Here is a 26,233-nt window from a genome sequence, read left to right as displayed (position 1 = left end):
AGAATCAGTTGATTTTACGATTTAATTTTAACCGTGATTCTTAAAACTCAACCAATACAGTGATTTAGGGTCAGGTGAATCGCACTTCGAGCAAACGTTAGCGTTGCGTAAAGGGAAGTGCTCCCTATAAGCAGGGCTCAAAATACAGGGAGTTTTACCATTCTCTTTTTAATTTTGTTGCTACGCATAAGTATCGTCTTGATGATGCGATTCAAATAAGCACAACCGACATAGGATTTTATGAAGAACAAATGTGTATTTGCGTCATAAAGACCCCTTCACTACCGTTATCTAGAGCACTGCTATAAGTAAAATTAAACACGATTGTGTTGATTCGCATTATCCGTACACATTTATTTAATAATAAATATTATCTTATTTGAAAATTGCAATTATAATAAACATAGTATAAATTAATAGTCATGTGATTTTTGAAAAATATATTTTAAAAATGTTTCGTATGAATAGCCATAATATAAATAAATGCATTTGAGGTAGAAGATAAAACTCAGTTATTAGAGTGCCCGCTTTGTTGAAAGTCTCCGTAATCTGAAGTGCCCTTTATCGGTAAACAAAGTGGCTGCAACTTTATGTATGCCACCTATTACAAAATGTACTATCTTTGTTTATATTTCATTGAATGCTATCAAAATTTCAGTATTTGAAGCACAGTGATTACTCTACATGCTGGAATAGCAAAAAAATTCTTGCAATGATTCTAAGTAGTTTTATTTTGTTAAAATGTTTACTGTTCATCCAGTTTATGCTGTTTTCCGATCAAATTTTCTATTTTTTGGGCAAAACTGTTCCATTCTTCCGTGAAATTGTGTATTCCCAATACAAAAGGATACACCATTTATCAACTCGACCATGTGTCTTGTCTTAAAAACTAATCTTTAGGATATAACTTTAAATAAAACAGAGGAACTTACCTCTAGCGCGTGGCGTTTGTTGTTCTCTGTTAGTGAAGTGCCATCCGTAAACGAAGTATTCGCATACCCGGCGTGCACTTTGAAATGAACGATTATCGGTTTCGGGTTCGTGATATATGTGACAGTGTGTGACTGTAAAATACAATATGTATATCCCGCAGTTCACAGTATATGAAATGTCTTAGCTTTGCTTCTAACGTGCACAATGTCGTGCGTCGATCCATTAACCTTCATGGCTCCAAAATATACACAAAGTGAAAATTCCGCTGCACCAGTGCCGTCCTTTAACAACGCTGCATAAAATAATCGTAGAAAACAAGACACACTACTTCTGGCCCGCCTGCCCGCACGCACGCACGCGGGTATGCACGAACGCACATACACGCACGCACATACACACGCATGATATTTAAGACCCTGTGACTAAAAAATCACGATACTGTTTTCTTGCAAGTGACCAGCATATCAATTTGAACAATCGTATGACATTGCAATCGTTTAATATGAGCCTCGGTCTGTGAAAAGGGGGTTTAATGAATGTGCGTAAAGTGTCATCCCAGATTAGCCTGTGCAGTCCGCACAGGCTAATCAGGGACGACACTTTCCGCTTTTATGGTATTTTTCGTTTAAAGAAAGCCTCTTCTTAGCAAAAAGCCAGTTTAGGCGTAAAGTGTTGTCACTGATTAGCCTGTGCGGACTGCAGTTAACCCCCTTTCCACAGACCACGGCCAATATCATTCCGGAAGAAATGATCATCGGACTGACTAACCTTTCGACGCACAATAGGTGGGAATCAATCAATCACCACCTCGAAGAAGACATGATAATATGATGTCAATACATCATTATAAATTCCATTCTAAAAAAATCCATTCTAAAAAATATTGTCATTTGTACGTAAACAAATCAAACATATTATCAGGTGGTGAAAACTTAATACATATTATTTTCAAATTTAAATACATTTTATTAGCCATAAAAATAACTCTGGCAGTTCAATACATGCATAACACAATTACAAAACGGCTTAAAAAATCTAGCGATATTTGTTCAATAGAGAAAGTACATAAACAACAATTTCATTGTAACCGAGGCTTCCACAAGGTAACGTTGGTAAATACCATGACACATGAACCGCTACATCCTGTATTGGCTGGCTGCAATGTCAGTTCCTTTCTTGCAAATGAAATTCATATTTAAATAGGGACTCAACGAGGATGTCATTAATTTTGGTTTCAAAACAAAATTATTGAAAAAAGAGAAATTAAACATTTTACTCTGAATGCTAGACAGCATCTGATTTGTGATAAACACGCATAATACAAAGATAAATGAAACAACACAAAATTTATATGAATTCATGTTAAAAATAGATTTCACTGTACATCAATTTCTACTGAAATCAAATTGAAGGACATATATATTTTAAGTAGGGGTTAAAAAATGGCTTCAATCATTTAATTTAAGTAAACTGTAAAAAATGACAAATGGTATAAAGTATTAAAAAAATAATCTATAAACAAGTAAAATCAATTATAACATTATATTACAGTAATTGAATAAAGTAACAGATAGTGATTTTTACTTGTATTATGTTCAAGAGTAACTTAAGGAAATTCTTTTTCTTCTGTAATATTCACTCCAGTTAATCCAAAATAATTTATTTTTATTTTTATTTTGACATTTGAATGTTTCTCATATCAAGTTTGTTTCTTTTATACTTGATGGAGGGCAAAAAGAAAGGTAGTATTTTAAAACTTAATATTTTTTATCAACGGCAATTTTTTTTAGAAAGATTTCATGGAACATTTTATTTATAACAGATCCACTATTCTGGTACACTGTACATCAAATGGATATTTGGGTTAAATCAAAACAACCAACTAGAGAATAATTTCTTATTTTATATCAAAATAGTATACGTAATAATATCTTAATCACAGTTTTGCATTTTTATAACAAACATTTAGAGACTCAATAATGTAGAGTGTAAATAGATTTTCAAGCCAGACTGCCATGTTTCCTTGATCATTTGTAAAAAATTATTCCTCCAATGAAAGCTTTTCTAATCGACAGATGGCTTCAACACCTATGCAGTTTTCTAAAGCACAAATCCAGAAACATCACAAAAGTTTCATTTCCATTTTCTCCCGAAATCCAACAGAAACGCACTTCCACAAAATACAGCATACCACAAACATTATATCTCAATAGGCTTAGGCACTGGTTTCCGAATATGTCGCATAGTGGATCCTGGTTCATTTGGTTTGAATGGTGCGTGTTTGCCGTACGGTCTGGGGATAGGCAGTTCACTGTCATCATCAGGAATGTAGGCGTTTGGTCTGGGTTCTGCAGTCGTGGTGACACCACCTGAAGTCTGGTACTGCTCTTCTTCCTCCTCAATCTGGTAATATAGAAGTAACTATTGTTAGTAATTATTACTTTGTATATTATTATTATAATGTACATCTTTATGAGCCGCGCTCTGAAAAAACCGGAGCATGTGCCGCTCCCAGAAAACCGGAGCATGTGCCGCTCTGAGAAAACCGGAGCATGTGCCACTCTGAGAAAACCGGAGCATTTGCCACTCTGAAAAAACTGGAGCATGGGCGGTCTGCAAGGCTAACCTGGGACGGCAATATATGCCTAAACATTATTTTCACTAAGAAGAGAAAACTTTTAAACAAAAAAAAAACGTGGAATGTGTCGTCCTTGATTAGCCTGTGTAGACTGCACAGGCTAATCTGGGGTGACACTTGACACAAATGAATTGAGCCCCGTTTTCCAAGCGCAAGGCTCATGTGTATGCTAAAACAGCTTTATTCTGCCAATTATTTGGAATAAAGATGAAGTTATTTTATTGCAGTTTTATTTTGACAATGCTTGTCTGATGACTGTATAAATACATGTTTTGTCATGAACTACGTCTCCACTACATACCAATCTCTTCTCCTCCATTTCAAGCACCTTGCGCTCCTCGTCTCTGAGCAGCTTAAGCCAGGCTCTCTCTATGTCCTCACTGGGAGGTTCTCCCTTCTCCATGCGGATGTAGCACTGCTCCAACTCAGACTCCTTCTCCTTGAGACCCTGCTGGAGCTTCATCGCATTGGCCTGGTTCATGGACACCTCTGATACCATCGCCATCATCTTTCGGGTCGTGTCCTTTATCTTCGCTTGTAACTCATTCACCTTTGTTGTAGAACAGTTCAAAGATTTTTTCATTTTTTATTTAAAAGAATATGCATATTTTGGTGACAAACATTAAACAGAGTCTGTAAACACCACTTTTAGGTTAAGGTTATAAATATAGCTTTTTGACATTTTTAAGACCTTTTAAGTCTTTTTAAATTGCTGTGACCTTTGAGCCTCACAACTCATAAGTGTTGTCCCAGATTAGCCTGTGCAGTCCGCAAAGGCTAATCAGGGATGACACTTTCCACCATATTGAGACTTCATTTAAACAAAAAATGTCATAAAAGCGGAAAGTGTCATCCCTGATTAGCCTGTTTAGACTGCACAGGCTAATCTGGGACGACGCTTTACGCACATGGATTATGCCCAGTTTCCTCACAACTCAATAAGTAATTGATCATATTTATATGTTCATGTAAACTTTTAGTCATGCACATGTTAAAATCATGCAAATCATGAACATGAAACAATTTAACTTGTGCAATATAAAAAGAGCAAAACAATACTCTGACCTTGGTTTAATCAATATAAGTGTTGAATAGTTTTTAATATTATTTGTAAATAAATCATTGTGTGTGGATAAATTGGGCAATAAAAACTGCTTATAAAACCTATTCCAACTGAAATAAGATTCTATTCAGAAAAAAAAACGCTTGTATAGTTGTAATAAATTGTTTTAAGTGATAAAGGTAGAATCTCAAACGTACCTTCTTAGCCAGGTCTAGGGTGTCGTCTTTGCCAGTCATTGCCTTGTTGCGCACACGTCCTACCAGGCGAGTGACCTGCTCAAATATCAGGTCCTTTTCCAGCAACGTTTCCTCCTTCTCCGATAGACGCGTCTCCAACTGAAAGAAAACAACCATGTTATATGTTAAACTGGAGGCATTAGCCAATCAGGTGTTAGCACTTTTTGCTTAAGGAAAAAGCATATTAAGAAGTAACTTGTTCATCACAATACTACATAAAAAGCCACAATGAAAACTGTAAATTTTTTGCCAATGGAATTTTGAATAACCATTTTCACGCAAGGCTAGGGTGGGGGTGGTTTGGAGCCTGTGAAGAGTAATAAAGACAAAAACAAGCATAACAAGAAACAGTCGGAGACGGGTGATGCTCCCCAAAGGTTTTTATGTCACAATATTGCACTATATTCAGACGTCTAGTAGTTGGGGGGACAAAAATTGCACTATATCTACAGTTAATGGAAATTTTCAAAGGGCCATAACTCTGTGAAAAATCAACCGACCAGAACCGACTGATAATATGCTTATCTCCTCTTGGTAGTGAAGCTTCCCATAAAGTTTAATTGAATTCCGGTCATTAATTGCTGAGAAATAGCCCGGACAAAAATTGTGCACGAACGGACAGACACACGGACACACGCACGGACAGACAAAGCGGCGACTATATGCTCCCCCTAAAAAAATTTTGGGGGAGCATAATAAATAGCACAAAATCATTTTTAAATCATAGCAAAACCATGTGGTTATTTTCTTACTGCAAATGAAATATCATTTCTTTGCTTCATCAACAAAGTCACATGATTTCCTCACTTTTCATACAGTGCAAATTAATGCAGCCTATGACTCTTAGAACACATATGATGCGAAGTCAATACTTTAGTACCATTACTCTCATCATTTTCATTTAGCAGAGGAAACACATTTACTATACAATGCCTTTGAATTTCTTACTTACAAAATTAATAGAACTGCAACATACATAGAGTCAAAATAAGGTACTTCAATGAAATAAGTTTATCAGGCTCAGAAATTAATTTGTGAGACTCACATCTTCAATTTTCTCATGCATTTCCGCCGGTGGCAGATCCTTGCCCTCCAGGTAGCGAACCCGTTTTTCATCGTATGGGTTCTCTATCTCCTTCTCTAGCTCCAACATCCGGTCTTGACATTGCTGCAGCTGAACAGTTATAAACACATATTAGCATAAAATTGTAAACCTTTAAAGCTCAGATACACATTTTAACTTATTTGTAGTCGCTTAAAAAAAAGTTTACTTAAAGATCTTTCTGAATAAATTGAAGTTTTAAACGCTCCATTTCCAACCCTAAGGTACTGATGAGCAGCAAACAGCATTCAACCTAAACAGCCTGTAATTTCCTTGCAGGCTGTTCTGTTTTTGCTGGTTGCATATACCGGTAACCATTTTCCCTTTTCTTCTGAGTGGAAAAGGATTAAATAATGTGGACATTAAAACATTAATTTTACATTCCCTGGACTTGTTAATTTGCAATTGACAATCAAACAATCCTGTTCATTTAATCAAAAGCTACAGTAATACATTTTGAATCTAGAAGGTCAATCATACAAAGATTACAGTCATACCAACAGTTGTGAATGATTAGTGCTATGAAAGCCTAAAAAGTCACCAAAAGTAAAATATTTTAAGGGTATAATCATCAACACTCTCTTCACCTAAAAACCTACGAGGCATAACTAGTTTCAAACATAAATACGGGAAACTTTTTATATGTTGATTTAGTTAAAAATGGGGTTTATTAAGTGTTTACAAGATAAATACTGATAGCAAAGGGACGAAACAAAAATCAACAACAGCTAAGCACTGGAAGGTCAGAAACATGTAATGCAGTTTGTGAGTACCTGGATCTGCAGTGTGACTAGTTCCTGCTCGTAGCTAACTTTGTTGGGCAGCTGTGCATACAAAACAGAGGTGAACCTCTTCTCCTCGTTCATCTGCATCTTGAGGAAGCGTATCTCCTCCTCCCGAGCCTGCAGCTCTACTGTACCGTTACGGATCATCTGGTCTGCACAATAGACAGTATTACAACTATAAGCCTTTCAGCCTACACTTGATTTTTGTTTTTAACACTTTTTTAAAACAAAAAATTCCATAAAAGCAGAGTGTTGTCCCTTAATAGCCTGTGCAGACTGCACAGGCTAATCTGGGATGACACTTCATGCACATGCATTAAGCCTAATTTTCCCAGAACGAGGCTTGCTGGTATACTCAGTTATGTCATTACATATTATTTGGTCTTGAAATCTTGATTTATCGCAAAGTTTGTAAAGTTACCTCACTTGTGATTATAATGATATTTGTAGAAGTCTGAAGATGTTTGTAATTATTTTGCTGAAAATCTCAAATTAAGCTGTTAAACCTTGATAGCCTTCATATAATTTATATCCATTTAACAAAAAATTAACTAGTATATCTGACAAATACCCTCATAATAAATTTAACAATATAGTAAGAAAAAGTCTTAATATCAAATGACGCTCTTTGTGCAAAAATGAGTATAATGCCATATGCACCCAAGGTTAGCTCCCGAATAAACCTGGGCTTGGCTGTCATTATCTCCTCATCAAAGCAAACAGATAAAGAGGTGTCTCTAGAGCTACACTCTTTGCGGACATGTCCTTACACCTGTTTTGCATGGCGCAGCTCAATGTATAATATTTATAATTGATACAAACCACACACAAATAAATGGCAAACTGAAAATCACTAACATTTGATGATTTCTGTCATTGTTAAATTGTTAACTTATCCAACTGATATTAATGCTCACCTTGGATATTAACTTTCTCATAGAAAATGCAGACTTCCTCATTTCGTTCAATCAATTTGATGCCTCTGAAAATACAAATATGTTTTTAGTCTCTGTGTTTTTTCTGCTTGAACCATCATTTATGTTTACTAGATTGGCAAACCTGAAGTGTTTCGGGCAATGGAATGAGTTTGGAGATCAAATTAATTAAAAAAGCACATTCATTTTGTTCATTTGATGATAGTCACCAGAGTTATTGCAGAGATTTTAATATATGCAAGTCACTATTTCAATGTGTGCTATTTTAACATGTTTTTTAGAAATATATAATTGATTGGAAATTATTTCAAATAAATAATAAAAATTTTCATATCTTTACTTTCAAAGAATACATTCATCCTTTTGTTGCTCAATACCTCTCATTCCTATGTGTGATGGCCTTCTCGTATCTATTCCTCAGCTTGGTCATCTGCTCCTCTGCAGAGTTGATCATCATGTTCAGCTTGCCAATGTCCATCTTCTGCTGGGACCGCTTCGCTTGCATCTCTTCTTCAATTCTCTGTTGCTTAGCAACCTCGTTTCTAAGGCTGTCCCTTATTACAACACTGTTCATGTGTTTTAATCGCTGTTTTTGTAGGTGTCTGCAAAAGATTTTAATTAAACATTTATACCTGTAAAAATAATAGAGAACGTGAAGAAATACAGTGAAAATCAAGTACAGACAAAACATGTATCCATACAGAACTGATACCTTCAAATTAACTTTGTCTGAAAACTCTGCTTATGCCCAAAACAAGATGTTTATGGCCATATTTGACTTTTGAAATCTAATTGTGACCTGTATCTTTGAAGTAATAAGACAGTTGAGACAAAAAAAACTTACTCGCCCTATGTTGTCATTTTTGGGCATTTTTTCTAATTGAATGATGAATGACACAGTGACAGTTGGCAAATACAAGCTGTTTTATGACAAAATTTTACGACCACTAACTGTGGCCTTGACCTTGAGGTAAGGTGACAGATTTTACACATGACATGCCCTCGAGTTATATTAAAATAGCATGATGGGTGACATAGTTACAATGCGGACAAGTAATATGACCAAATCTGACCTTTGAACCCTAAGTGACTTTTACCTTTTAGGAAGAACGATAGGAGTTACATTCAACAATTGTCATATAATGCTTTTCATGTGTGCCAAATTATTTTGAAAGCCATCAATATATGCCAAAGTTATGGATGAGACAGGAATTTGCAAGTTTTTGTATGGTATAATTTGCCCTTTGAGTTTGAAGTGTGAATTGACCCTTGAAGCTGGGAGAAGGATCCATGACACATTAGATTTTGATGGTGGACCTTTGTGAAAAGTTATTCTAACAAACATCAAAAAATGGAAATGTTATGGCTGAGAAAAGAAACTTTGCACAGACTCACAGACATACAGACTGAAATTATAACTGCTATATGCTGCCTTCTTTGAAGGTAGGCATGAAAAAACACCAAAACCAAAAACACTAGACAAGGGCATCAGAACAAACAATGAAATTCTGTAATTATACTATTAAAAATTGTTGCATTCCACATGGTGGAAATACAGCTAAGTTTATCCCATGTGACACTCTTGAATGAATTTCACAGTAAGAAGGATTGAAAAGAATAATTTTATGAGCAAACAATACTTGTTTTAACAAAAACCAACAACAAAACCATGGCTGGTAACATTGTTACCTGTCTTTCTGTGTGACAGCTGTGCGTAGAATCTCAATCTCGTTCTGTAGGATCTTGATCTTCTCTCGCATCTCTGCTGCCTTCTGGGTGCTCGTCTGGATCAAGTTCACGCACTTGTTACGCTCGTTCTTGATCACGTCATACAGCTTCGCAAAGTCTTTTAATCTGAAACAAAATAAGACATTTTGTATTGTGTGATAAAAGCATCCTTTCAAATCTGAAGCACCATGTTGTTTGTGTGTGTGTGTGTGTGTGTTTTAACCACATGTTTCATTATTTTATACATGTATCTTTGTTCAAAGCACAAAATAAATTAAAGTTTTTCACCACAATTTGAAAATCTCATGTGACAGATCATGTGCAAATAATGTAATGTTTACATGTACAATCCAAGGTTATAATTTTTAACCACATAGAGGGACACCTATTTCAATAGGCTACAAATCAAAAATAAATATATTGAACAATGTGTTTACAGCCCAAATATTGCATCAATCACTCACTTTATTTGCATTTCTTTATATTTCTTTTCATGATCTTGAATAAGAAGCTGTTTAGTTTTCAGATCTTCTACAGCCTTGTGGTACCTCATCTCAGCACGCATGAAATCACGCGCCTTCTGTTCTCTTTCATCTGCCTAGAATGTATTTGTTGGAACACTAACAAGACAATTTAATTTCAATACTCCAGACTGAAATTTATATAATAAAAAATACTAAATTTGCACTTGGGATTATCATGTGTTTAAATTATAAACAACTTTCATAATTGCCCAGTTTTACCAACCGGGCATAGTAATTATAACATATATACACTGTAGCAAAATACATGGAAAAGATCTGTGTTTTACAATATAATGATAACCCGCACATTGACGTTGTAACTGCCATTTGTTACGCCTACCTTTATGGCAGCCAGCCTCGTGAGCTCCACAACTTCAATGCGCAGGTCAGACTGTTCATAGAGCAGATTCTGTTCCTCTGCAGCACTCGCTTCCAGCCTTACATGCTCCACGGCCGTCAGAGAGTTCTACAACACAATCACACACTGATAATAAAATACAGAAGTAGATCTACTGGTTGACAGTATTGATGCAAAACTGAACGATACCCAACATATGAGTATGCTAGGTCCCTATATTGCATCTGTTCAATGAATACCACCGGTATGAGTACAAAAAAACAAAACAAGGGACAAAATTGTCACAAAACCAGGTTTTCATTGTGAAAAAACAATCTGATAAAGGGAGAAAACTCAAACTGAACTTTTGAAATGAACAAACAAAATTAACCCCCTTTGTAAGTTTGTTTTTTAAAAAAATCTATTTTTAGTCGTGGCGACCTTGACATTGGAGATATTGACATGATTCTTTCGTGCGACACACCGTCCCATGATGGTGAACAAATGTGCCAAATGATTTTAAAATCTCACAATGAATGACATAGTTATGGCCAGGACAAGCTCATTTATGGCCATTTTTGACCTTTGAACTCAAAGTGTGACCTTGACCTTGGAGATATCGACGTAATTATTTCGCGCGACACACCGTCCAATGATGGTGAACAAATGTGCCAAATGATTTTAAAATCTGACAATTAACGACATAGTTATGGCCCAGACAAGCTTGTTCCGCCCGCCAGCCCGCCAGCCAGCCCGCCAGCCAGCCAGCCCGCCCGCATTCGCCAATCTAATAACCAGTTTTTTCCTTCGGAAAACCTGGTTAAAAACTTCATTATAAGCAAAATCATGTAAATATATCAAACATTCAGATTTACCAAATACATCTAATGCATAAAGATTTAAGTTATAAGTGTTATTGTTTTCTTGATGATTGTTTCTTTCTTTAGATATAATACAGCTTACATAAGAGAAAGCAATGATATTATGCACTTTGTTTTCGTTCATATGCTGTTTTGCATGTTTTCATACATAATCAGTGTTACCAAGTTTTACTTCTCTACATGTACACACCTGTTGAGCAAGAGCTCTTTTTGTTTGGTCCACTTCCTTTTGAAGTTCTTCCCTCTTTTTCGCTGCAGTGCCATCATCTTTGGGTAATGAATCAACCTAAGAAAACAACACATTAGTAAATATTTTAATTCCTGACAGCTCCTTCAATGTCATTAATATACAAAGTTATACACAAATAAAATAGATAGTGTTAAAACAGTATTAATTTCCAATGACAAAACAGTCTAGTTTAATCAAATAAATTTACAAGTGAACACGTCTCAAAGGAACCTGTATGTAATATAAATGCATCAAAAACTTAGAACTAAATCAACAAGAAACCATTGAGACGGGTGATGCTCCCAAAAGGTTTTTTTGTCACAATATTGCACTATACAGTGTATATTCAGATAACAGGAAACGTCTTGAGGGGCATAACTTTGGACAAAATAATACGATGGATGGTTTAGCAACTTAAAAATTTCAAAGGGCCATAACTCTCTAAATAAATCATCTAACCAGAACCCACAAATAACATGCGCATCTTCTCAAGATAGTTAAGCTTCCCATAAAGCTTAATTGAATTCCAGTCAGTAGTTTGGGGGCAAGAATTGCACTTTATGTTCAGTTTATTGAAAATTTCAAAGGGCCATAACTCTGTGAAAATCATCCGACCAGAACCGGCTGATAATATGCACATCTCCTCTTGGTAGTGAAGCTTCCCATAAAGTTTAATTGAATTTCGGTCATTAACTGCTGAGAAATAGCCCGGACAAAATTGTGCACGGACGGACACACGCACAGACAGAAAAAGCGGCAACTATATGCTCCCCCCAAAAATTTTGGGGGAGCATAAAAAAGTAAAATTGTCAATAACAAATAATTTTGTAAATGTCATACTTGAGATTTGATTTTCTCATGAATGAGTTTGGAATGATTTAGGTTTTCCTCTGCAACTCTCAAATGAAGCTCTGCTTTTTTCAAATTTCTCAAATCCTTATCCTTTTCTCGCATTTTTCTTGAATGAACATCGTGCGCGTTCTTCTTTTCCAGGTGAATATGCCGCAAGTTGAGGTCAAGTGTTGCCCTGTAAGATGCAAACAAATACTGCATAATATACACTACTGGCAATCATACAAATGATTTAGTTAACAAATATTTACCTGCACTTTGCCAGAATTGGTAAAACAATAAACAAGTTTTCTAATGAAATAAAATTGATGACTAACTCTGATAACACTGAACAGATACCATTTAACATGCATGCGAGTCTTGCTCAGGGAGAATGGGACCTAATGCATATGTGTCCTCACTGATTTGCCTATGCAATCTGCACAGGGTAATGGGACCTAATGCATATGTGTCCTCACAGATTTGCCTGTGCAATCTGCACAGGGTAATGGGACCTAATGCATATGTGTCCTCACAGATTTGCCTGTGCAATCTGCACAGGGTAATGGGACCTAATGCATATGTGTCCTCATAGATTTGACTGTGCAATCTGCACAGGGTAATGGGACCTAATGCATATGTGTCCTCACTGATTTGCCTGTGCAATCTGCACAGGGTAATGGGACCTAATGCATATGTGTCCTCACATATTTGCCTGTGCAATCTGCAAAAGTAATGGGACCTAATGCATATGTGTCCTCACTGATTTGCCTGTGCAATCTGCACAGGGTAATGGGACCTAATGCATATGTGTCCTCACTGATTTGCCTGTGCAATCTGCACAGGGTAATGGGACCTAATGCATATGTGTCCTCACTGATTTGCCTGTGCAATCTGCACAGGGTAATGGGACCTAATGCATGTGTCCTCACTGATTTGCCTGTGCAATCTGCACAGGGTAATGGGACCGAATGCATATGTGTCCACACAGATTTGCCTGTGCAATCTGCACAGGGTAATGGGACCTAATGCATATGTGTCCTCACAGACTTGCCTGTGCAATCTGCACAGGGTAATGGGACCTAATGCATATGTGTCCTCACTGATTTGCGTGTGCAATCTGCACAGGGTAATGGTACCTAATGCATATGTGTCCTCACTGATTTGCCTGTGCAATCTGCACAGGGTAAAGGGACCTAATGCATATGTGTCCTCACTGATTTGCCTGTGCAATCTGCACAGGGTAATGGGACCTAATGCATATGTGTCCTCACTGATTTGCCTGTGCAATCTGCACAGGGTAATGGGACCTAATGCATATGTGTCCTCACAGATTTGCCTGTGCAATCTGCACAGGGTAATCGGACCTAATGCATATGTGTCCTCACAGATTTGCCTGTGCAATCTGCACAGGGTAATGGGACCAAATAAATATGTGTCCTCACAGATTTGCCTGTGCAATCTGCACAGGGTAATGGGACCTAATGCATATGTGTCCTCATAGATTTGCCTGTGCAATCTGCACAGGGTAATGGGACCTAATGCATATGTGTCCTCACAGATTTGCCTGTGCAATCTGCACAGGGTAATGGGACCTAATGCATATGTGTCCTCATAGATTTGCCTGTGCAATCTGCACAGGGTAATGGGACCTAATGCATATGTGTCCTCACAGATTTGCCTGTGCAATCTGCACAGGGTAATGGGACCTAATGCATATGTGTCCTCACTGATTTGCCTGTGCAATCTGCACAGGGTAAAGGGACCTAATGCATATGTGTCCTCACTGAGTTGCCAGTGCAATCTGCACAGGGTAAAGGGACCTAATGCATATGTGTCCTCACAGATTTGCCTGTGCAATCTGCACAGGGTAATGGGACCTAATGCATATGTGTCCTCACTGATTTGCCTGTGCAATCTGCACAGGGTAATGGGACCTAATGCATATGTGTCCTCACTGATTTGCCTGTGCAATCTGCACAGGGTAATGGGACCTAATGCATATGTGTCCTCACAGATTTGCCTGTGCAATCTGCACAGGGGAATGGGATCTAATGCATATGTGTCCTCACTGATTTGCCTGTGCAATCTGCGCAGGGTAATGGGACCTAATGCATATGTGTCCTCACAGATTTGCCTGTGCAATCTGCACAGGGTAATGGGACCTAATGCATATGTGTCCTCACAGATTTGCCTGTGCAATCTGCACAAGGTAATGGGACCTAATGCATATGTGTCCTCACAGATTTGCCTGTGCAATCTGCACAGGGTAATGGGACCTAATGCATATGTGTCCTCATAGATTTGCCTGTGCAATCTGCACAGGGTAATGGGACCTAATGCATATGTGTCCTCACAGATTTGCCTGTGCAATCTGCACAGGGTAATGGGACCTAATGCAAATGTGTCCTCATAGATTTGCCTGTGCAATCTGCACAGGGTAAAAGGGACCTAATGCATATGTGTCCTCATAGATTTGCCTGTGCAATCTGCACAGGGTAATGGGACCTAATGCATATGTGTCCTCACAGATTTGCCTGTGCAATCTGCACAGGGTAATGGGACCTAATGCATATGTGTCCTCACTGATTTGCGTGTGCAATCTGCACAGGGTAATGGGACCTAATGCATATGTGTCCTCACAGATTTGCCTGTGCAATCTGCACAGGGTAATCATGGAAAACTATTTGTGCCTTTACTAAATTTTTCCTAAAAAGAGACTTCCTTTAAAACAAAAAAACAATAAAAGCAAAAAGTGTCATCCCTACTTAGCCTGTGCAGATTGCACATACTTACCTATGACGACAGTTTACACACATAAAATAAGCCCCACTTTCCCACACCAAGGTTAAAATTTACTAAAGTTTGAGTACTGATAGCATACATCAAATCAATAACTATTTAACTCTCAGGGGCATTCATCCAAAATAGTTTTTAGACAGTGAAAGAATCGAAGCCATACGCAAGATTAAATGTTTGCATGTCTACGTTAGCGTTACCGATTGCCGAAATCGCCATTGGCGATTACAATTCCTAGCTGGCGATTAAAAAAAAGATTTTCATGAAATTGGCGATTGAAAAAAAAGACCCTATGCTTTACAAATGCACACTCTAAATGCCAGTTTTCAGGTCGTATAAATCTCCAGAAACATCGCTAAGATTTCACAGATAACACCCTTACCGGAAAGGCCCCAGAGGATAATGACGACCGCCTAGGTCGATAATCCATATGGCTAACGTCTTAATTGGTCACGCTTTACACTGCAACCAGACTTTTCGAACATTTGAGTTACTTGGCGATTTATATGATAACTGAATCACTGAAGCGTGCCGTGTAATGACCTATGCTATAGATGTTACGATTCAACGTTTTCGAATCAACCTGTACGGAATTGTCATTAAATCAGATGGGCGGAGTTATGGCATTGACATAGCCACTATAAACTAATTTCCCAAGAAATAACGATTTTGATTGGCTAAAAAAGTAGATAAGAGTAACTTCCCTTTACGGTCGCTATGCGACTTGAAAGACCGATAAAGAAAGTAAGTTGCAGATTCCGGGAAAAATGGATGCTGCTTGTGAAAATGGAAAGTCGAAGCAACATAAATTAACACAATTCTTTAGAAAAGAAAGCGGACAGAATAATGTAAACTCAGGGAATGACCGAATGTTAGGTTCGCGATCGGAGGACGTCAAAAATAGTTCAGAATCGGAAACGTCTACCTGTCAAGTCTCAGGGTTTCGTCGTGAGTCTCACGATTTTTGACATGCAATGACGGTCTCATGCTGACTAAGTAATTTCTCACGCATTTCTTCATAAACAAAAAAAAATGAAAAAGTAATGTTTGGATTTTATAAAATGTCATATAATTACTACCGAGACGGGCGGGCTGTTTTAGTGGTTTCAAACCTAAAAACCACATGTGCCGAAAACTGTTTAACGGTGTTAATGTATCATTACCACTACGCCTGGGTGTCTATGTAAACAAAAAAATCGGCTGCAAAATGTCAGCAAGTGGCTCATCAACAAAGAAAAATTTTCAAGCAAAAAAAAGGCTAATTTCAGACAAAAGTAGTCTAATTTTGCTCAGGAAATAGCCCCAAAACGCACCACAGACAATCTAGGATCCAAAACTTTTCAGGGGGGACATGCCCCCGGACCCCCCTAGATTTGGCGACTAATTTGTTTTCCTTAGCGCCAACCTAGGCATGTAACCAATGACATACACCTATACTAACTTAATGGTCTAAAATATAGAATAATTCTGCTTTTTACCAAAAGCATACAACTTTACTTAAGTAAATGTTCTAGAATAAAGAGCAATGTGAAAAACACAGTGCATACCTGTCTCCCATCAAAACAGCATCTTTGTCCTTAGCATAATTAAAATCCTTCTGTATTTGTTCCAACTCACGATCTTTGTCATTCAGAGCTTGTTTCTGTCTTTCAACTTCATTGTCTGTTTCATACTTTTCATCCTGCAGTTCTTTTACCTTCATCTCCAATGCAGTCTTTTCAGCTTTAAGCCCTTTGCTTTCATAATCAAACTCTGCCAACTGAGTTAGCAATTCACTGAAATACAAGAATGCTGATTATTATCCTTTCAAATAATAACATTTATCATATTATAATAAACAAGGGACAAAATTGTCACAAAACCAGGTTTTCATTGTGAAAAAAAAATCTGATAAAGGGAGAAAACTCAAACTGAACTTTTGAAATGAACAAACAAAATTAACCCCCTTTGTAATTTTTTTTTTTTTTTTTTAAATCTATTTTTAGTCGTTGCGACCTTGACATTGGAGATATTGACGTGATTCTTTCGTGGGACACACCGTCCCATGATGGTGAACAAATGTGCCAAATGATTTTAAAATCTCACAATGAATGACATAGTTATGGCCAGGACAAGCTCATTTATGGCCATTTTTTACCTTTGAACTCAAAGTGTGACCTTTACCTTGGAGATATCGACGTAATTATTTCGCGCGACACACTGTCCAATGATGGTGAACAAATGTGCCAAATGATTTTAAAATCTGACGATGAACGACATAGTTATGGCTCGGACAAGCTCATTTATGGCCATTTTTGACCTTTGAACTCAAAGTGTGACCTTGACCTTGGAGATATCGACGTAATTATTTCGCGCGACACACCGTCCAATGATGGTGAACAAATGTGCCAAATGATTTTAAAATCTGACAATGAACGACATAGTTATGGCCCGGACAAGCTTATTCCGCCAGCCCGCCAGCCAGCCAGCCCGCCAGCCAGCCCGCCCGCATTCGCCAATCTAATAACCAGTTTTTTCCTTCGGAAAACCTGGTTAAAAATACTCATATTCAAAGGAATATTCAATATCACCTTTAATCTTTACGTACAACCATTTAATTAAAAATGGAATCATGAACAAACATGTGCTGGTGATCTTCGTATTAAAAAAGTGATCCAAAAAATCATTACAAGTTTGTACAAAAGCTTTTTTATTGCCAAGTATTGCTGCTGATGGCTCTGTTGAAAGCAATTTAAACAAGAACAAGTGATTTTGATTTTAGCCGTAAAACTGTCATGAAGTAATGCGATATTTCACAGTATAAGCAGTCCTGTTTAAACAATAAATGACAATTATTTAAATAGGTTTTTTTCTGTTTTTTCTGTTTGCAAGAATTGGTTAACAATGAACATACTTGTTTTTTCTGTTCAGTTTATCAGCTTCCTTTGCTATCTGATTTGGAACATTGTTGACTTGGACAAGATCACCCTACAAAATAATAGATTTATAAAATAGTTTATCTGCAATTGTTTTATACTACTGGCAAACATGTCTCTAGATTTTAAAATTATTCCCAACTTATTATTTAAGCAAATTGGAACTGTTTTTAGATTTGATCTTTTATTTCCAAATTTTTGAAAATTAAACTTTAAAACTAAGATCAATGGCAATTTTGTTGGCAGTAATGAGATCAGGTTTTATATTGTTAGTTCAATCCTTCAAACTGGTTTATAAACTCTATGAATGCTATGTGTGTGCCCTACCTTGAGATTCTCCAGTTTTTCCTGCAGTTTCTCGTACTCCACATGGTCCTTTTTGACCTGCCTATTGGAGGCCTCCAGGTCTTCCTTGAGAGTCTTCACCTCCAGCTGCCTCTGTACAATCTCCTTCTTCATCTCATCACAGGCCTGCTGCAGCTCCTTGATCTTTTTCTCTATCTCCTGCATGTACAAAGGAGCCATGTGCGTAAAATATCACACCAGACTATCCTGTGCAGCAACACAGCTAATTTTCTTCTTGCATGCACGAATAAACTTTATTCTTTTCTCTTCAATGCACCCGTCAAGTAAAAAAAATATAAGTCTCACTCTAGAAAAACTGGGCTAAATGTGTGAGCCTGAAGTTTCCTCCCAGATTGGCATGTGCTAATCACTTGTTGCCTAAACTGGATTTTTGCTAAGAAGAGACTTACTTTAAATGCAAAATACCACTTAAGTGATAAAGTCGTCCCTGGTAAGGCTAATTTGGAGAAACACTTTATGCACATGTATTAACACTTTGCATGCTGGGAAATTTGTCGTCTGCTAAAATGTTGTCTGATAAATTTCTAAAATTAGCATTTTCTTCGATTTTTTTTCAAAGAATACTATCAGAATAGCAAACAGTTTGGATCCTGATGAGACGCCACGTTTTGTGGCGTCTCATCTGGATCCAAACTGTTTGCAAAGGCCTTCAAATTCCGGTTCCAGCGCTCAAAGGGTTAAGCCCCGTTTTCCAAGAGCAAAGGTTATATTAATGTATAAGTGTTGAAATGAGATTAGTTAAGTCAAGCTCCTTTTTCCTCTTTTCAATATCCAGCATTCATGTTCAAATAAATAAGATACTTATATACAGAGATTTTTCACAAATGGTCACTTAATTCGTGCCCTGAATTGTCAGCTATGTTCCAGGGAAAATAATTCAAGTATGTAAGGATGACCAATATAAGTTCTTAAAAACTGTACATTATTGGCATTTTTAAAGTATGCAATATTTACATAAACTCTGAAATTAAAGTACTCACAAACTCATAGCACACTGACTGATTAACCTATTGGAATTAAAGTGAACAATAAGCAATAATCATACCCCTGATTTAGGCATTCTTGCATACTCCCTATCCATAAGCTTCTTTTCCTCAGTTGAACTGGATAAAACAACATCAAACTAATATCAGAATACAAAAGTATAACCATATCATAAACACATTACAGTAAACATAAAATCCTTAAGCTATACTATAAAACTACAAGTTATTTTGAACTATATGTATAATTACAAGCTGGTTCTTTTTCAATACACAATACATGTATATTTTTACTATAAAGCAGTTAAAAACAATCTGGCTGAAGAAAACATTAGGGAAACACAAATAGGGAAATACCCAAACAAAGGAAAATATGGGCATTAGATTTTTTTAACATCAGAGGAAATTCTATATACTTGGCACTGATATTTAAACCTGAATAGCCAGCACTTGATTTTATCTTTAGTTGTTTTATAGAGGATGTGAGTGAGTCCTATATACATGCCAAGGACAGATTATAGTTACCAATCGCTTATGGTCAAATGCTAATTTATATCTCAATATACACTTACATTTAAATGTACTTTTGAGAAGAATACTACCACATACATTTCTATCTGATACTCCAGCTGATACTGACGTTCTTGTGCCTGTTTCAGATCATTGTTGTACTTCAGAAGCTGTTCTCTCATTTTAGAAACCTCTGTGTTGGAACTATCGGGGAAGTTATCTGCTTTTTCTAGTTCAGATCTCTGCCTTTCTAGCTCTGTTGAGAAATCTTTAGCCTGCCTGAGAAGATTTGTCTCACTCTCCCTAGTGCTGAAATAACAATTCTCATTGCATCAACATAACGTGGCTATTTTAAATACTGATTTAGTTATCGAATGGTAATTTTATATTTATATTTAATTGCTTGTACTTGAATATCATTATAACATTCTGCTTTTGAAGCAAACTTTGTAACATGTAATCAAATATTCCGACAAGCACCGTTCGTGATATTAAAAACATACAAGATTTTTCAACAGGTTAATAATTAAAATAAGTCACATTAATGGATTTTTGTGAAAAGTTAAAAAAACAAATTGGATTATCAACTTTTAAACATCTTCTTTCTTACCCTTTAAGCATTTCATGAAGTTCTGTATACTTTGATTTCAAAAATGCAACTTTAGTCCCAGTAAGTTTTCCTTCATGGAACATCTGGAAAAAATACAAATTTCCTTCAGCGACCTTAGACGTTTAAGGCTTTATATACACTATCGTCAAAATTTGCATTAGAGTTGATATGTTCAAAAACAGAAGGGCATTTATCAAAATTAGTTTCAAAATGTCTGAAAAGAGATCTTTTACTTTATTATGAAATATATCAATTGCAATAAGGTCAACAGAAAAAAAATTATGCTGTTGAAATATAAAACATATCAATTACAGGTAACAAGAAGCAAGCAATGAAGGGCCATGCTTACCTCATCAAGACACTGGAATGCTGGTAGGGCCATGCTTACCTCATCAAGACACTGTAATGCTGGTAGGGCCATGCCAACCTCATCAAAACACTGTAATGCTGGTAGGGCCATGCTTACCTCATCAAGACACTGGAATGCTGGTAGGGCCATGCTTACCTCATCAAGACACTGTAATGCTGGTAGGGCCATGCTTACCTCATCAAGACACTGGAATGCTGATAGGGCCATGCTTACCTCATCAAGACACTGGAATGCTGGGCTAGCAGACACCTCCACCTGACTCTCCTCCTGGTGGATGACCTTGGGAGGTACGGCAGAGATTGGGGCTGCATACTTCAGGGGGTCCTCCGCCTCTCCAGGACCCCCATCCACCCCGGGGGTATCCCTGTCACTCATTGCTGTGGACCTGAACATGCACAGGTGACATATGTTAGTACAAAGTCATTGAACATTCAAACACGTATGTATTAAGATATTTAATAATTGACATACATGTATACAATTAAAAACATCAGACAGTAATCAAATAAGTTTCAATAAAATCAAATAATGTAAACGCATATTTTTTTCAAAATTATTAAATAACCCTTAAGTGTCAAAAAACGAAACCATCACTGTATTACAAACATTTTTTATTGGAATAATATTCATATTAACATATGCCGGGCTTTAAGGCTTAGAAAATGGTAAATCACCCTGCTGGTTAGACCAAAGAATTTTTTAAAGACCCCACTACGTTTTAAAGCTTTCGTAAGAACTAATTAAATTTCTCCTCCTGCTTCTTCAAATCATCTGCCTGCTTTAAACTTAATCACAGCCATGTATAAGTAATGTCAACTTTTAAAAATTCACTTACAATTTTCTGAACCAATTTTTTATCTCATGACTAATGTCATTCTTTTGACTCCTAAACATGAATTCAAAAATCTTATGATCAAACTCTGATATTATCTCCATGTTCTCCTGTAAGAAAGCTAATTTTTGCTTCCTCATTTTTCCCTTTGGATATTCCATAACACCTATTGAATGTTACAAAACAAATTCAAAACTGATAAAAACAATGTTCCTATCTCAATTAGTTTCCCTATCCTTAAAAGATTTACATATAAATGTTAAATCATGAAATGTGTTTTAAATATTTGATGAAGGCTAATTGCTTCTGTTACTGATACCGGAATTACTTTGGTTAATTTGATTGATTTCCAGTATAAACATACAGGGGAATGACTTCAATTATTTGTTAATGGCAATTTTATGTGTACAATTTTATACTGAAATAAAATGCACATTTTAAAGAAAAAAACTTTTTTTTTTAAGTTTTAGAATTTACCCTAAACATATTTTAATACAGATTTGAATGCAGATTGCAGTAAAAGAATTTTGTACTACCAGTAACTTTAAATAAATTTGATGTTTAGATATATTTTTTAATTGTGTTATGACTGAAGGATAGTCGTTAGGTAATGTCATAATCCTGATTACCTATAAAATAATACCTAAAAAATCAAGGGTTAAGTATGTCACTGTTGTATCTGTTTAACACTTCTTCATAATATATACTTATAGTATATACACTCTAAACTGATGAAGCATGGAATAGCATTATAAGAAAAATTTTAACAACTATTGTTTCATTCAATGGCATTTCTTTATGGACACTTGCTGTTTAGGATTGGTGGCCTCCAGAATGGACCATCTATCCTTATTCTTGTTGTATTTAACCTATAAGTAAGTTATAAATCTAATGAACCTGTAATTAACCGAATACTGTTTTTGAAAAAAAAATTAGTACATGAACATTTTCACAAAAGTGACTCCTGAAATTTGGTTAACGTTAATAATTGTTTATGAAATTATTATGTTTTTTCAATTAACCTTGGGGCCATCTTGAAAAAATGTGTCATTGGTACTCTATCTTTAGATTGTTTGAAACTCAATGAGTTATTTTAGGTAAAAATAATATATATATAACCCTTCAATATAATTAAAGAAACATTAAAGTCATTTTTTTATCTTCTGCAGACAAACTTGTAAACATGGCTGATGTACATTCCTTTAATGGTTGTAATTGGTAGTGTAACAGTTGCCAATATTTATTTATAAGGGATTTAATTTCTAATGATAAAAATTAAGTTGACAATTACGCTTGACAATAATAAACAATACACCTGCAGTGCTTTCCACAGGATTTTTGTCAGGCGCCCCGGGCTGATAGGGAAGGTCCCCTCCTGATGATGATTTTTTTTTAAGTGAACGTTTCAATTCACGTTCTGTGGTGCGTTATAACTTAAAGAAAAACAGCGTCAAAAGACGTCATTTGGTGCGCTATGACTCTTCCAGAAAATCCCCCAGTCATTTAAAAATATATATTATTTGTTATATTGTTTAATTGTTTTAAAACTTTTCCGCACATATAGTAAAATCCCGACTCGATCAATTCCCCAATACATCCGTTTCAACCCGACTCTATTACTGTATACTTACTACTTTTCAAGTTTCTAGTTATTACCCGATAATCCTGTTTGTTTCGTTTTTATAAATCACTTTCTGGTTAATATTTACGATGAAAGCTCCCAATTATTTCTTTAACACAAACCTTGCCATTTTTCTATAGTATCAAATAAATTTTAAGTGACTATTTATTGATTTGATGAAATATTGCCTCTGAACATGCGTAAATCCCCTGACGTGTTGTGTGCTTGTTAAAACGCTCAATACATGCAAATGACGCGACTTTGTACATGCTGCATAATTTTTGCGCTCTTTTGAATTGAAAAAAAGATTCGACACAAAATAAATTTGCACTGCTAATTTGAAGCACTGCAAGAATATTTTAACGTTGCGGTAACATTTACATTCGGAAGTGTGTTTCGGATAAAAAAAAGCGTTAACATCGACTTACGGGAATGGGTTTCAGATTACAAATTTATTTATTCCCATTTGAGATCTCAACAAATATTAACAGTTGCGTTATGAATTCAATGATAATTTGTTTAAACACATTACGAGTCGAATTAATGTTTTGACGGAATTATGCATGAAATTCACATTGTCCACGAGGATTACAGCCGTTTGCCATCATCAGTCTTCTAAGTATCGATTATCGGACGAAACATTTACAAGTTTGCGTAATTAATTCAATGAAAAATTGTAAAAGCGCATTACGTTTCGAATAAATGTCAGAAAAACAAGGTGAATCAGTTCTATATGGACATGATGAAATATACATGTACTGGAATTAAATTGTTATCGCATACTTGTAACCGGGAGTTATTTGCACAACTCACTCGCTATAAGTAATTAATTGTTTACCACTTGCAATTAATTTCTCGTATTAATTATGAGTCATAGGTAACACTTGTTTACAGTAAAAAAGGTGTGATGATTATGCCCGAAACCGTCTTTAATGTACTGTACTGTACTAGTTACCAGTTTTATAGTACTTAAATGGTACAACTTCTTGCTAATCAAGCTGTGATAAACTCTTACTTTGTGCCCGACATCAATCAAAAGTAATGGTCGATAGTTAACCCCGCCCTCATACGCATTCGCGTAACCGATTGGACGATGAACATCACAGTTTGACGACTGGAATTTTACCTGAGAGTTTCCTGTGATACATCTTTGTCAGCATTTAAATGACTGTGTAATGTGGCTAGAAAAATCGATATGTGCGTCATGCTTTTCTCTTATCAGTGGATTATCCATTACCCCATGTGGTGTTTATGGGGATTACTTGTGAAAGAAGGTACCGAGTGCTCTTTTAAAACAGGGAATATTGGTACACTGATAGAGAAACTTTGATTTATTTTGACAATTTCCACTTTCTTTTACTGAAAAATACACTGATCGGAAAATTTCAAGCGCCCCGGGGACTCTGATTTTGAAATTCAAGCGCCCCGGCGAGGGATCATTAAATGGCCTGTGGAAAGCCCTGACCTGTCTCCATAGAATGACATATGCCCCTGAAAAACGCTTTGATAGTTATGTAACAGAGCTTAATAACAGAACAAATTTTCAAAACCTAAATGCCGATTTTGAAACCTAAATACGGACCCTTAGTTCAAGGTAAAAGGGGTAAAAATTTCAATGCATATGGAAAGGCCTTGTCTACATTGGCTATGAAGACAAAAAAGACAGTTTTGCAGACTGCTCTGAACAAAGGTTGAGATTGTGAGTTCATGAACTTGATGAAGACATGCGATTTATTTTACACTTTCATCTTCTGACTCTTTTTATGAAATTGAACTTTGACATGTTACTGAAAAATATGTTTTCTATACAAGATGTAATTGTATCATTAAATAAACAAATTACAAGTTAAATATTACACGGCCTAACCCTTAACTAAAGCTTAAGAAAAGACGGTAAACTGTTGAATTGTTGACATGCTTTGAACAAATTGTACGAAAATTCTCAGAGGAACAGTAATGACAGGTAAATAACTGTAAGTCTTATCACCTTTACGAATGTCTTAGCAGCTTTTCTTTTTGTTGCGTGCAAGAAACCTCTCATTTACGAGCTAATCATTATCTTCATTAAATTTTCATGAATATCCGCCATGAATGTAAACACGGAAACTGTTGCTATGAATTTGCGCATGCGCATTATTACAATGTGAGGTAGTCTGGATTACCTGCCCCTTTGTATTCTATTTGTTTACAATAGAAGCTGGGCACCAGACCAAATGTGAGGTAGTAATAATTTTCAGTCAAAACGGCTATCATGCAGATCGGTTACATTTTCATTCAGATCGGTTACATTTAAGTACGTTGTTTAGTCAAAACGAAGTTAACAGGGTCGTTTTCAGTTTTGCAAAAAAAATAATAGAGGATATTTGTTGGATACTCGTGATCATAGAAAATATATATTTTGACTTGTGGCTGCGCCACTCGTGAAAATATTGTTTTCTATGATCACTCGTGAAATAAAATCGATATTCCACCGAATCCAACAAATTTTCTTTTTATTTTATGCTTTTTTTCACAGTTTATTTATATTGTTTATGAGTTTAACTGGATAATTTCGCTTGATTAATGACGTCATTTCGTCGAAAAAATTACGTCATTCCACAGTCAAACAATGAAAAATACCGTTATTTTTCACTATTATTTTTAACTGTTTAAAACAGTGAAATACCAGTTTTATTTCACTGATATTTCTCTATACACCACCGGAAAGCATATAATAAAATGGTATATCGGAACTATCGTAAATGGCTATACTAAAGAACGTGTATTTTACAAATTATAAATACACAATAGAATTCATTTTTATTATTTGAACTAATAATGTATTTGAATGTATTTGCAGAACAGTATAGAGGCTACGCAGGCTGACATACCGGATAGTCATCGGCACTGAATCATGGCAAGATTACTCAGTCAGATCAGTAGAGATGTTCCCAACCAACTTAAATGCCTACCGGAAAGATCGGAGCAGCACAGCAATACCCATGGAGGAGTATTCATTCTGGTGT

The 26,233-nt window shown here is 36.1% G+C and overlaps 1 protein-coding gene and 1 long non-coding RNA gene across 6 annotated transcripts; both read right to left on the bottom strand.

The window, feature by feature from the left end:
- Window positions 1-2,821: 2,821 nt before the first annotated feature.
- LOC127832265 (coiled-coil domain-containing protein 146-like) lies at window positions 2,822-25,362 on the bottom strand. Its single transcript, XM_052357640.1, has 20 exons — window positions 25,216-25,362; window positions 20,989-21,160; window positions 20,406-20,488; window positions 19,895-20,104; window positions 19,348-19,405; window positions 18,264-18,440; window positions 17,915-17,988; window positions 16,569-16,796; window positions 12,232-12,418; window positions 11,353-11,448; window positions 10,285-10,410; window positions 9,885-10,018; window positions 9,382-9,546; window positions 8,070-8,294; window positions 7,675-7,739; window positions 6,746-6,909; window positions 5,916-6,044; window positions 4,832-4,969; window positions 3,873-4,121; window positions 2,822-3,336 (listed from the first exon to the last, which is right to left on the bottom strand). Exons 2-20 carry the CDS (start codon window positions 21,148-21,150, stop codon window positions 3,133-3,135), a joined length of 2,874 nt encoding a protein of 957 aa, XP_052213600.1. The 5' UTR covers window positions 21,151-21,160; window positions 25,216-25,362; the 3' UTR covers window positions 2,822-3,132.
- LOC127832326 (uncharacterized) lies at window positions 12,675-14,785 on the bottom strand. 5 transcript variants are annotated; one of them, XR_008026792.1, is made up of 4 exons: window positions 14,731-14,785; window positions 13,875-13,931; window positions 13,761-13,817; window positions 12,675-12,794 (listed from the first exon to the last, which is right to left on the bottom strand). It is a non-coding gene; the product is annotated as an uncharacterized LOC127832326 (long non-coding RNA). The 5 variants fall into 5 exon arrangements; XR_008026791.1 differs by lacking the exon at window positions 14,731-14,785 and adding an exon at window positions 14,559-14,615; XR_008026793.1 differs by lacking the exon at window positions 14,731-14,785 and adding an exon at window positions 14,445-14,499.
- Window positions 25,363-26,233: the final 871 nt, after the last annotated feature.

Source organism: Dreissena polymorpha, chromosome 5 (genome assembly GCF_020536995.1).
Source record: "Dreissena polymorpha isolate Duluth1 chromosome 5, UMN_Dpol_1.0, whole genome shotgun sequence".
Lineage (NCBI taxonomy): Eukaryota > Metazoa > Mollusca > Bivalvia > Myida > Dreissenidae > Dreissena > Dreissena polymorpha.
Note: the sequence above shows the minus strand (reverse complement) of the source record. Positions and strands in the feature narration are given on the sequence as shown.